The sequence below is a fragment of the Scatophagus argus genome, chromosome 10, assembly GCF_020382885.2.
Source record: "Scatophagus argus isolate fScaArg1 chromosome 10, fScaArg1.pri, whole genome shotgun sequence".
In the NCBI taxonomy this organism is placed as follows: domain Eukaryota; kingdom Metazoa; phylum Chordata; class Actinopteri; family Scatophagidae; genus Scatophagus; species Scatophagus argus.
In genome coordinates, this window is record NC_058502.1 from 23,490,417 (window position 1) to 23,504,716 (window position 14,300).

The 14,300-nt window shown below is 38.0% G+C and overlaps 1 protein-coding gene across 1 annotated transcript; it reads left to right on the plus strand.

Moving 5' to 3' along the window:
* Nucleotides 1-2,318: 2,318 nt before the first annotated feature.
* yipf4 (Yip1 domain family, member 4) lies at nt 2,319-14,051 on the plus strand. The gene is made up of 6 exons (XM_046402031.1): nt 2,319-2,599; nt 5,131-5,284; nt 6,778-6,949; nt 12,062-12,139; nt 12,254-12,364; nt 13,235-14,051. The coding sequence occupies exons 1-6, from the start codon at nt 2,542-2,544 to the stop codon at nt 13,370-13,372; spliced, it is 711 nt and encodes a 236-aa protein (XP_046257987.1). The 5' UTR covers nt 2,319-2,541; the 3' UTR covers nt 13,373-14,051.
* The last annotated feature ends 249 nt before the right edge of the window (nt 14,052-14,300 follow it).

Consider the following 14,300-nt stretch of genomic DNA (forward strand, 5'->3'; position numbering starts at 1 on the left):
TTCTCTATTTCTCTCTGCACTCCTCACTTCTCCCACTTTCCTTTGAATTCCATAAAACCATTACCTCTCTTTCCTTCCTCACTATTTTTCTTTATATTGGTCTTTACTTCACTTTCAGTATTGATAAATTAATTAAATGTTTTTATGCTTTTTAAATTCCTTGGCTGTCTTATCTTTCCTTTCATTCCCTATCACACCAAGAAAAATCACTATTTATCCCATAATTTGAATTCTGTGCAGTGATTGCTGAATTAAAATATCTGGTCTGCTGTCTGGGTGACTGTACTATAAACTGGCTAAATATGAACTTAATGAATAATAATGCAAGCATTTCTGCTGTGTAAACTGAAAAACTTTCATTCATTCTTTTCACAAACTGAAGCATGGCTTGTTTGTGTGGGGTGGTCTTGGGATGGTCTTGGGGAGGACTGTGTCCTTTTAAATGAATCCTATAATTTAATGATAGCAGCATTCTTCTCGTGTCTAGAGGCATTTCTCCCACTGAACTTGTAATGCTGCATCTGGGGTTGTTTTAACTCCGTACTAAGTTACAAAATTTCCTCCAAGAGTGCCTCTCCTCTCCCCCCTCTCCCCCCTCTCCCTCCCAGGCGGTCACAGCAGAAGGCCGTCTACACTGAGTCTGGTTCTGCTCGAGGTTTCTGCCTGTTAAAAGGAAGATTTTCCTCGCCACTGTCGCCAAATGCTTTCTCAGTGTGGGGTTTTGACCTGTTTTTCTCTGATTCTCTTCTTTTTTCTTTTTTTTTTTGAATGTGTTTTTTTACACACCTGTAAAGTGTCTTGAGATTACTGTGTTATGAATTGGCACTTTAAGTAAAACTGAATTGAATTGAATTACCAATTTCCTTATCATTGATATTGCTTCTCCTTTTGCAAAAGGGATTTTTTGCAAATTTGCAAGATATAAGTATTATTTAATCTCAGTGCTCTTTTAGCTGTCTCATCTGCTTTCAATTCAGTTCAATTCTTTCTCATTGCCCTCGATACCTGTGTGGGCTAGAATCCAACAAAATTGCACATCTATTCCAAGTTTCTGTATCCTCATCAGTATCATTAATATCTCCATCTTCAAATCCTCTCTGTTCTTTACTTTTGAATTCAAACTTAAGACAGCTGCTGAGTCTGAGCAAATAACTGCTCGCTCTGGTCTCACCTCTTCTATCCACTGTAAGCCAATAATTACAGCAGTGAGCTCTGCTGTGAACACAGATAGTTTATTATTCAGTCTTTTGCATACTGATATGTCAAATTCTGGTATGAACACTGCCGCCCCTACATGCTTCTAGCTCTTTAGATCAATCTGTATAAATCGGAATAAAGTCATAAAAATTATTCCTTAAATATTCTTCTACCAAGTGTCCAATGTTCTCCATCCCTTTTCCCCAGCCATTCACATCTCCTATTGATGAGTTTCATATGTTGGTTCTGGAAGGATCCATGGAGGAACATTACCCCAGACAACATCTAGGCCATATTTCAAGCTGTCTAAACCATGTTCTTTTGCCTGTGCATTAGTATGCCATCCAAATCCTTTCCCTTTGTGTTGTTTTGAATATTCCCAACATTCACATAGCACACATGTTGCCGGTGGTCCCTCCCCGGAACCTTTCACCTTCACCCAATAAGTCAGGGATAGATGTGTTCATCTGAGCCTCAGCGGCAGTTTGTTAGCTTCTATCAATAACGCATTTGTAGGAGTTGTTTTAACTGCACCTACACTCAGTCTCACTGCTATGAACTGGACTCTGTCCAATTTCTCCAGGTCACTTTTAGCAGCCGCACCATAAACAATACACCCATAATCTATACAAGACCGGTTTAAAGCTCTCTATATATTTAAAAGTGATTGTTTGTCTGCTCCCCACTTATATCACATAATGTGTAATGTGTTGTTTACATTTTACAGGTGTGTAAACAACACATTCAAAAAAAAAAAGGGAGGGGGGCACTCGTTAGTTAGTCCAGAAAGAATGAATGTGAGCTTATGGAGCTGTAACCTCAAAATGTAACTTTTATAGGATAAAAAGAATCCTGGCAATTTCTATTATGTTTTCTCTATAAGCAATAGAAACAATACATATAGTTCAATTAGATTCGATTTTCGCCGCTTACTTTCTAAGTATTTGTGGCATGAAGATATATGGGTCTGATATCATTTTAATAAATCAGAATTTGCGACTTCCTTTACAAGAAACTGTACAGATTGAAGGCTGCTAGACAAGGTCCAAGTTGATGGGAGCTGTGCGCCTGCGCGCCGTGCTGCTGCCGCCTGCTCTCGTCCGCTTTCCGCGCGAGGCGCAGTTCAGCTCGAGCGAGCCTGTCATCAGAGACGTGTCTCATTTCCCAGCTTCCCCTGCATTTCCTGCTTTGACTCCACCGCAGAAGCCAAAGCGACAGGATGAAAACAAAATGCTATACCTCAACTTCACTGATGAGCTGTGAACGGCATTATTAACACCGGTTCGCTAAAAGTTTATCTAAAACAGTTGTATCTGAGGCGTGTGATAGTAATTTAAATTTATCATGCAGTTCTCTCCCACCAACGGAGATTTCACGTTCGTCTCCTCCACAGACGCGGAAGGTAGGTTCATGCTAGCGGAATTCCATGGCTAGCAGGCCTTAAAAGAGCTAACGTTAACCTGTTTTGATCTTTTATTCTAGTTGACATAAAGTAACGCAATCACCAAGGTTCAAACGCATTCAGTCTAAAAACACGTCTGACACATGGGCCGACACTACTTTTTGAAATGACTAACGTTACTGTACATTATTTTAAATGAGCTAACACTTGCTGTTTGACTACTTGCAGCAACATTACTGATGCGCGTCATTGACGAACGTTGCTAATAATGATCATTTCTTATTCTTATTCCTCCCTAAATGGTTATGTGCTCAAATGCTGGCATAATGTCAATTGGGAAGAAGAAATCCATTTAGCCAAAAGCAGCAACAGACCAGATGGACATGTCAAGTGTTGTCATGTTTAGGCAGGTGTTGCCAGCTTTTTCCAAAATATAATAACTAGCTCTGGCTCAAAAATCAACTAAAGTCAAACAGTTTATAAACGAAATAGCCTAACAACACATCATCACCAGCTAAATTGACCAGGTGAAACCATTTTAAACATTAGGGTTACTCTCAAGACCATATTACTGCTGTAATGGGCTACTGGTGCTTGAATTTCCCTTGGGATCAGTAAAGTATCTATCTATCTATTTATGTATATAACTATTGCAACAAAGTACGAGTACATCTATTTGGATGAATTGATGTGCCTCACAACAATTCCCAATTCAGCCTGTTTATAAATAGGTTCTAAGGTTCTAGTGGTAGTTACTGGTAATAGGACCAGTAGTTGGAGTAGTTGTAATGTTATAATTTTACTTCTTACATGACAAAGTAGGATAACAAAAGTGTAATTTTGTTCCCCCAAATTGACTAAGAGACATTTGCTTAATTGCTTGGGGAGCTCTGGCCACACATGCTGACTGCCTGCACATAGCGCAAGAGAGAGGAGGGGAGTCTCAAAACAGCATGCATCCGATTGAAATACATTATCAAATATTTGAATGTATTTCTCACTTTTTTCCTCATGTCGGAATAAGTTACTTACTTACTTGTTACTTGTCACTTTTAGAAATAGAGTCTCTAAGAGGGTCTGACAACTGCAAATGTAGTGAGAAAGTTGGCAGCAAAGCTCAGGGTGGGAAGCTCTCATGTCCCACTGTTGTATTCCAGATGGGAAAAACATAAATTCTAAAATGCACATCTTGGATGCATTTTAGAATTTAAGTCAGCAAGGAAAACACACTGAATGTAACTCAGCTTCTATTTGTTCTGCCTCAAGCACAAGACTCTGTGCTTTCCAGTCCCCATCGATGAAATGGGCAGTCACCATCATATAGGACTCCATTTGAAGAGATGTCCACTCGTCTGTGGTTAAGCTCAGTGCCTCGCTGTGCATATTAACTCTTAAACTTTCTCTTTGAGTCCCTCATATTTTGCAGTTAGTGCATGCATGATTGTCTGGCATGCTGGCACTGTATATCCAGGTTCCAAAACTTTTAATAAGTTCTTAAAACCTTGGCCCTCCACAACACCAATGGACCTCATATCCTGAGCAATAAAATTGACAATTCCTTCTGTGATACCATTTTTGCATTTGGATGATACAGGAGGCTTACCATCCAGTATGGTCTGGGTGTATCTGAGGGATGCTGCGGATGGGTGCATCTGCAGTTATTGCAGTAACGATTATTAGACTAATACATTGAAATATGCCAATTCTGATGTGTTCATATACTCAAAACGGATGGAGCAACCTAACGCAGACAAGTTAGTTTACCGTTTTTAGGTGGTATGCCATGTTTGTTGTCGATCTATGATATGCAAACTGTTGCTTGAAAACTTTACATTCGACTTTTTTGCCTTGATCTATTTTTATAAAATACTGCCACACTGACGATGTCTTTGACACGGTAGAGGAGGACTGACTGTAAATGAATCGCTGAAAATTAAATAAATATTCTTCAAACCACGGGACCTAGGCCTTCTAGTATGTTCTTCAATCTATCAGTCGCTAGCACGATGGACTAAACCAAAAGAATAACGTCCTGTAGTTATTGCATATATTCAGACTCTGTGCTGACAATAGTTTGATTAGACTGCAGTGAGGGCCCTCTCTGCGTGTAGGCATCCATGCAAAAAACACAGAACTGCATTCTGTAGTTGGACCAACAAACTCAGAAGCCACGTAAAGGACTCCATTTGATGTGTTTCACAACATTTGGAGTCCTTTTACCAGCATACGAGTTGGGGGTGCAGAGAAGATCGACATTGTTCTTTTGTACGCACTGCCCACTTCGTAATGATACAGAACTGGTCGAAAGTCAGCATAGTTTGGTGCTTTTTAACTAAAGACATGGAAACGGTGAGCTCCCTTAGGCTGCATCCAGAGTTAAGAACTGATGGTCCACCATACTCTTTGATAATAATGTGATGCTAAACATTCATATTGTGTCTGTGGTGTCGTCATGTACTGCTTCTTTATGTATTTGCTCCAGCTCAGCTATTTGCTGTACACTGGTTTATGATCAAACATGTTCTCCACAGAGCTCAGTGGCACCATCAGTGCCCAGGACATTAAATTAAACATGGGCATGGAGAGCGGTAAAGACCCATATGCCACCATGTTCCTGAAGCAGAGAGGCTACGGCTGGCTGCTGGAGGTGGAGGAGGATGACAATGAAGAGAGCAAACCTCTTTTGTGAGTATATGTTGTGTCTTTTTGTAACTCATGCCTTTATTTTATCAGAGTTTAATGTTTTGTTTTGTTTTGTTTTTTTCATTAAAAGCATGGCTTTTGTCAAGTGTCATTTGTTTACAGTCAGGTGGTTGTGTTTAGTGGATGTGGCTATATCTTTGGTGGAGGTGCTAATAGCTGTATTAGCTACTAGTACTAGCCCCACCCTCAGAGATACTCTGAGAGGGGAGAGAAACTAGTGTGACCATAAATGACAGCAAAATGCAGTTCAGACTAATGTCGAGCTGATGTTGAGGACTGAATCCATGAAATTGTCAGAGAACACAGTCATCAGTTGAATCAAGGGTCTTTACTTCAGTTTTTACTTTACTTTAACTGAAATAGTACAAGCAGTACAATCAGTACAGCAAAATTGTGCATAATTCTGTAGTTCTCTGTAATTCATCTCAAGATCGGTTCAGATGGGTGTATGGGCAGGAACTTGATCCCGCGACTCCACCAGTGGATAACTACAGTGCATTTGCAAGTTCCTAATCAACTTCAATGGTCTAGTTCTCTTTTCCTCCCTTATGAGGACTTGTATATAGCTGTATATTGTACTGTGTTTACTGTACTTTGTAAATTGTTAATTTATTTTGCCTCTATATTTTTTTAACTGTTATAACTGTTTTTGCACACATTTTGCACTCTTTTTCTGTTCTTGTGAGCTGCCACAACAAGTGAATTTCCCCACTGCGGGATCAATAAAGTTCATCTTATCTCATCTTAATGCGCTACATGGCAGCACTTGTAACTGGGATGTTTTTAGCTTATATCATATTTGTATTTGGAGTAAGTGGAGACAATTGTCTTACCACTTCATGAGGCTAATTACTGATATCAACATTGCAGTGGTACAAAAATTACAAAAATATCAAGTAGACTGTGCAGTGTCATGAAATACAGCGAGAATCTCAAATGTGCTGCATAAACCTTATAACAGTAATACAGTTTACAGTTTACATCAGTAGTGAATTCTGCACTACTAGTAATGGCAGAAATAATATAGTAAAAGATAAGTAGATAGAAACAAACCAATAATCTCGAAATAAAATCTGAACATTAATTTTGCTGAACGTGACGAATTCACATCATAACATAAATCTAATTTCTAATGATACATCATTAGAAGGTGTGAGAATTGACAAGATTTTATTAATACATATTGATTCTGCTTACTGATTCAATTCCTAATTGAATCCCTTATTGATTCTTTTTCCTCCAATTTTTTGTGTGGAAAAATTAGGTCTACACAGGTTGTCACCTCCAGAACAATCTGTTTTATCATTTCTGAGTCTACACAGTGTAGAAATAAAAGGAGAAAAAGCACATGCAGGTGACTTGGGTGACTTGTTGTTATTTTGTCTTAATACTTTTTTGTGGTCAGACTTGTATTCCCCAGTCTGTCTCAGTGCAAAGCTTCTGTCATTGTAATTTTCTCTTGTCTGTGTGAACAGAGAGGAGCTGGACATCGACCTGAAGGACATCTATTATAAGATTCGATGTGTGTTGATGCCAATGCCATCACTGGGTTACAACCGACAGGTGGTCCGAGACAACCCGGATTTTTGGGGCCCTCTAGCCGTGGTGCTACTCTTCTCCATGATCTCCATCTATGGACAGTTTAGGGTGAGCAGGATGCAGTTAACACCCCTGTACCATCTGTTTTCGTTGAATTCAACCATGTTTCCCACAGCATTAAAATCATTGTGTTAAGTTATGGTACTAGGCTCTTCTTCAAATTAAGTGCTGTTTTGCAGAAAATTGAAAAAAATGGTTGTGGGACATACAACAGTGGAAAAGGCAGAGTTATCTTATTTCAAAAGAGTGCATAAACCACCTGAGATGCAGCATCTCGTTTTCCATGGGGGTCCTCAAACGCAAATCATCAAGTTAACAAACATTTAAGCAACTAAAATACAACCTAGTAACAACAATATTCATTTAAAGGCTCACTCACCATCCCATACCACACATACTACATCTGTGAAATTTGTAGGTGAGTGAATGATGAGTACTGATTTCCTTAGGATATTCTAATTCCACGGTTTGTATCAACTCAATGGTCCAATTTTTGTATGGTTTGTTTCTGTAGTTTTAAAGTGGTTTATCTGATAACAAAGGATAACAGGAGGATAACACCTGATATCAAATCTAGATATAATTCCTAATTTAAACTACTAACAACAAGGGAACACAACTGTGTGAACATACCAATATTCATAACTTTAATATCAACGAACAGTATAACAAATACATCAAAAACTCTAGAAAAAGTGTTGCAAAGGCTTTGCTACACATGAACTGGCTTCTTATATTGGCTCTGAAGCTCCACCCAGGATGCAAAAGGTACACTGGAAGAAGATAGAGGGGAGGGGACTATCCCCAGCTCCCCCTCAAATATATGAATCATGTTGAACTTCGAGGAAAATCCTTATGAGGTAGTGTGCAGAGGTCGGGGTCCATCCTCCTTATGACTATGTCACCACTCTGATGCTGCCCTCTGAACTTAAGAGACGTTTCTAAACTTTCCCAAATGGCCATGATGCACAGGTTAGATTGGGGTCCATAACAATGGCATTCAAGGTGAGACGTGGCTGTTGGTAAATAATGTTTCACAGAACTTGGAATTGATCAGCAAGCAATTTCCTTGTACCCAGAAGGTCAAGACGAGCATAAACTGCTTGAGGAAGGGCTGCCTCCAGCCGCCCCATGAGAAGATTAGGAATAATTGGGTCAGGATCATATGATGACAGGTATGTTTAACACTGCACTGATAGACTGTTTGATTGCCCAAGGTCATTTGTAATCCAGACTTAATAGGTCTCACCTCTCGTTCTCAAGTTCCCTCAAAGTGAGGAGCATGAGAGGAGTACAATCACTCCACCCCCACCCAATTTTTTTCTTGCCGGTCCAAGGGAAATTGAACCGCCAACCTTCTGGTCTCAAGCCTCTTCATAACAAACTGTGGAAACAAAGATAGAATCTCTAATAATGAATGCATGTAATGTTACATTTGTAGTGGATACTACATGTAAATGAATATTAAGCTCTCATCACCACTTCCACTGATTAATTAGTCGATTTATAAAGTAGGAGAAAAATGAATCACATCAAACAAATCAAACTTGAAAGTTGTAAATTCTGTTTACTGTGACCTCCATCTCTGTTATAAAGGAGCAATAGGGGTGAATACAGACCACTAAGTGCATGTTTGTACAACTAGAATGGATGAATGAATAGGTAAATTAACACATTAATGCTGTCAGTGAAAGAATTAATGAATGAATGCTGCTGAAGACAAGTCAAAAACACAATGAAACAAATAACTACAGTGCCTATAAAAAGTTTTCAGTCCCTTGGGTGCTTTCCCCTTTTATTTATTTTATCAATGGAATCATAGTCAATATAATTTGGCTTTTTTGACAAAAAAAATTACAAAAAAAACTGTTTGTCAAAGTGAAAATATTTCCACAAAATAATGTCTGTTAATTAAAAATATATAAAGTAAGATAAATGATTGCATAAATATTCAGTCCTTTCAAGTCAGTATACAGTAGAAGTAACTTTTAGCAGCAGTCACAGCACTGATTCTGTATGGATAGGTCTCAATCAGGCTTACACATCTGGACACGGCAATTTTACTACATTCTTTGCAAAACTCCTGAAGTCCAGCCACAGGTTCTTTATTGGCTCAAGGTCTGGGCTTTGACGCAACCACTCCAGAACATTCACCTGTTGTCTTTAAGCCATTTCTGTGTAGCTTTCGTTGTGTATCCTGGTTCATTGTCTTGCTGGAAAATAAATCCTCTCCTGAGTCATTGTTCTCTGAATCAGATTATCCTCTTGGATTTCCTTATACTGTGCTGCATTCATTTTACCCTCTACCTTTACAAGCCTCCCGGGGCCTGCTGCTGTGAAGCATCCCCACCGCATGATGCTGCCACCACGGTAGGAATGGTGCGTTTATGGTGATGTGCAGTGTTTGGTCTGGACCAAACATAGCGTCTAATCTGAAAAGCTCAATTTGGTCTTATCAGACAAAAGAACCTTCTTCCAGTTAAACTTGGAGTCTCCCACATGTCTTTAGGTGAACTCTTGTCAAATTTAATATAAGTTTCTTCACATACAGCTTTGGCTGGTGAAGAACCCAGGCAACAGTTGTATACAGAGCATCTCTTATCTCAGTTCCCAAAGCTTTTAAAGCCTTCAGAGTAGCTGTCGGTGTCTTGGTGACCTTCCTCACTAGTCTGCTTCCTGCATGGTCACTCAGTTTGTGTGGATGGCCTCCTCTAGGCAGATGAACACAGGTGCCATATTCCTTCCATTTTTTTAATGATGGACTTAACTGAACTTCAGGAGATGTTCAGTAACTAGGAAACGATTTAGTGTCCATCCACTGACTTAAACTTTCCAATAGCCTTTTCTCAGAGTTGCTTGGTGTTCATGGTGTAATTATAGCCAGGAATACTGATTAACCATTGACTGATCCTTCCAGACACAGGTGTCTTTATACTGCAATCACTTGAGACATATTCACTGCACTCAGGTGAGCACCATTTGACTAATCGTGAGACTATAAGACTTTGCTGGACCTCTGTTGAATTAGGTCAGGCACATTAAAGGGGGTGAACATTTATGCAGTCACTTATTTTACATTATACATTTTTAATTAACTGGCATTACTTGTAGAAATTTGTTTTCACTTTGACATTAAAGATTTTTTTATTTTTGTCAAAAAAGCGTAATTATATTATTATAATTTTGTATTATATACAAAGCAATAAAAGGGGAAAACATCCAAGGGGGTGAATACTTTTTATAGGCACTCTAACTATCTAACTAACTTATAAAACAAAAATATTTTTTTAACTCTGACAGTGCACATGAAGGATGGTTAATTGCTACTTTTTTGTGTTAATGAAGGCTAATGATATGGTGAGTTTCCCAGAAAGACAGTGATCTTCAGATTGCCATGGTAACAGGCAGATGATTATCGCTGTAGGTTCACTGAAGCATGCCATTCACTGTTAAGATGCTAGAGCTCAAAAGTCTTAAAAGTCAATAAGTTAACGTCACAAAAATAAGAGATAGCAAAATAATAGATTATTCATAGGGCCTGCTTGGCTTTTAGGTACATCTTTCTTCTCAGAGTAGAGTTTCTTATGGAGCTTTCTGCTTGCAGCAAAAGTGAAAAGGGACAGTATCCAAAGGGTTCGTGACGAACCCATGGCAGGTCAACACCAAGAGGAACGCACAAAGACAGTGGCATGGGAAAAAAACAAAAACAAAGTCAACATGTCTTATAAAGTGTTTTTAGTGTAGGAGGCAGGGTTTAGAAGACAGATTATCCTTGCTGCTCTTTTGAGGGGCTGCAGTGATTACTAATTCATTCCTTTGTGGAGAGAAAAAACTTGCCTCTGAGTTTGAAGGGGAATAATTTTATTTCTGTAGATTATTTGAAGGACATGCGCTAGCAAGTTGTGGACTGCAAATGTATGTGACATAACAAGCAGTGGAAGCACTTAAAACTTGTAATATTAATCAAATTACACAGAAGACCAATACTAATTTTTTTTTCATTCATGGCTAAGACTATACAGTGGAACAAATCTAAAATAATACAAATCAAACTCAGACCATTGTTAAATAATTATACTGGTCAGTATCAGATATACTCAGATAATAATAGATTTTGATTGGAGTTTTAATTTCACTACATCAAAATGATAACACATTTTAAAAGACAGTTCTGACAATGCCAGACACTGGTGACTAACAGCAACACAGAAGGAATACAGCAACCACAATTTATGTCTCTAAAGAGGGTGAGCTAGCAGAAGAATGGAGGATAGGTCATCCAGGTTGGTATGGTCTGTATCTGATGAGAAAACAAAGGAAAAGTTCAATTCAAAACTTGTCCATTTTTCTTCTTTATTTGTGAGAAGAGGCTGGATTCTTAGTCCTGTTCAAGGTCTTTGTCTGACATTCTTTGTTCCTTTAGGTCAGCGCACTTTCACAAACAGACTTATTAGAGTAAAAATAAAAAATGTCTCTGAAAAGATTTCGATTTTTCTTAGATTACTGGGTCTGTTTCGCAATACATTTGATCAGTTCCTGCAGTGGAAAAGCCTTTTGCATCCCTCACAGTCTGGAATAAAATGGAGAAGAAATCAATAACTCCTGACATGTTCACACAGTTATAGAATAACTAAACTCCAGAGTCGTGACTTAATTTCCACTATCCTTGAAATTCAAAAAAATGTGTGTAGAACGTGAAAGTATCAACTTGGGCCAGATGGGGGGCGGCTGCAGCGGCAGCGTGGGGGGTGGCAATCCAGTGGTGTTTTTGGAAAGTAAACAAAGTTGAACTACAAGCTGAAGCTAGCCTGCTACCTAACAACTGTGTCAACACAAAACGGAAAATTCAAATGCTTTCTGCTAAAATGTCCAGATTTGGACCTGAATCAATCAGTAAACCTACTAAATACTTATTTATTATTGCTTAAATACTTGTTGATTTTCAACAGAAAAAAAGTGGTTTAGGTTTAAATTATATTTATAAAATTTCAAAAGCATTAGCAAGTTCAATTTAAAGACGTCAGAATTCATTTAAAGACATAAAAAGTGCTGTTCGTTAGCATACATTTAATTGTATAAATTGTATGTTGTGAATGTTACAAAATTGTGGTGGTAACCTCTCACAGTTTTCAATCTTGACACTAAAATAATACTCTGCAGGTTGTGTCTTGGATCATCACCATCTGGATATTTGGATCACTAACAATCTTCCTGCTGGCTCGTGTTCTTGGTGGTGAGGTAAGTTCAACAGACAGCTGCTCAGCTTCTACGGCCAGTCTAGATTTATTTAAACATAATTCAAACTTAAAACGTAAGAAACATTTTCTTATGGAGTTGTGTTCTTTTGAGCAGGTATCCTTCGGCCAAGTTCTTGGAGTGATTGGATATTCCCTTCTTCCTCTCATCGTTATAGCCCCTCTGCTCGTAGTGATCAGATTTGAGTTGGTTTCTACACTAATCAAAGTGAGTCAGAAAGCAAACATTTACGGTCATTTGTTTTTTATGTGGTATAAAGTCTCATCCCACTGTCCTTGGAAGTGATTCACTTCTAAAGGCAACAGAGGGGATGAGTATTAAACACCTGTATCTGTTGTTTTCTGTGTGAAATCCTACAAAACCTGTGGTACTGACATTAACTCTAAAGAAAACTTTTTTTCATGTTAAGTACGCAACATGGTCAGTGGGGTTTTTTTTGTTTGTTTTGTTTTTACACTAGTTTTCCTCATGTTTTTTGTATAACGTCTAAGGTTCCAAGCTAGTGTTGTTGTTTTTTTTTTTTGGTTTTTTTTTCAGGAATCTTTTTTTTTGCAGCCTTTCTTAAAAGAAAAAAAAAACTTGTTTCCTTGTATTAATCAACCATCTAATGACAGATAGCAAAGCATTTGATATGCTTTATATTGTGTACATAGGGAGTGTATGGCTGAGCAAGGGAGATAGTGAAAATGAATGCAAGGGGAACAGAGATAAGTTGTTGATCAGGCAGTAAATCATTTGTGTATATTAAAATGTGTCAGCTAATAAATACTAATGTAAATTAGTAAGTTAACATGTAAGTTCATCAAACCTTCAGACATACTGTCCAAAGCTAGAACTTGATAGTTAACGTACAGATTGCAAGACTGAATATCTTTTGTCCAAAAACAACATCAAAACACAGAAGCAACCAGGAATAGGTTTGTTGGTAATTTAGCAAGGTAAAGATCTCTAACAAAACAACTTTCATGAAAGCACCAACCTTCTTCATGTCACGTGATCTGAGTGATATTTGTCGTTCGATTACATATATTGATGAATATGTGTAATGATATTTTCTGGTCTGTTCCCATCTTTCAGCTGTTTGGAGTGTTCTGGGCTGCTTACAGTGCTGCTTCACTGCTTGTTGGAGATGAATTTAAAACGAAGAAGCCCCTTCTCATATATCCCATTTTCCTTTTGTATATCTACTTCCTATCACTATATACTGGTGTGTGACTGGATGAATTGAAACTGGACCTTTCCATGGACCCTGACCCTGGAGCATGGGGTAAAAAAAAAAAAAGTCAAGCTATGGAATCAGAATTTTTATAAACAGTGTTTATTTCTTGTTTAAACTCTGTTAGATGCTGGGGATGTTGGGAATATGTCTTTAGTCAATAAAGTGCATATGGCTTTACAGTTTAAAATATGGTATGCATACTTTTGTTCACCAGTGCAATACAGCACCCATAGTCCAACATTTACTTTGTAGTTCATGAAGCAGGAATAGTCACAGGGTTGTATACCAATTTAATGATGATGTTTTTACTCCTTATCCCACTGAAGAGTGTGGTGCCAAATATTTGTGTGTATATGTTTTTGTATGAAGAAAAGAAAAAGACACGGCACCAAACAGATTGTTGAGCATAATGTTCACTGTTATGAACTATATGTACAGAATTTACAATGAAAAGTGTTGATTTATGCTTTTCATTTTTCACAGACTTGTTTTCTTAATTTCAGCAACAGAAGCAGGTTGACTGAGGCTGTTAGTGTGAGATACAACAGTGCATTAAATGTGGTGCCTTGTTTCCCCACCCCTCTATCCTGTTTGTCAGCTGTTTAATAGAGAAATATAATCATTTGATCAACAATTTCGGGGGATGAATAAATTAATAGTTTTTTGTCGCTTGAACATGTGGTTTTTCCTGACTGATTTGCTGCATTCTTGCACAACTAGTCACACTAATACATTACCCAGTGCAGTATATTGCAGCACTCTTAAGATGGTCTCAACAGGTTGGTTTCACCAAAAACATTCCATTAGTTGACTATTAGAAATTCAAAAATAGCTATATCTCAATTCCATTGTTCACATGAATTCTATAGGTAAGATAAGATGTGGAGAATGTAATATTGTTACTGTACAAGTAACTCAATTAAG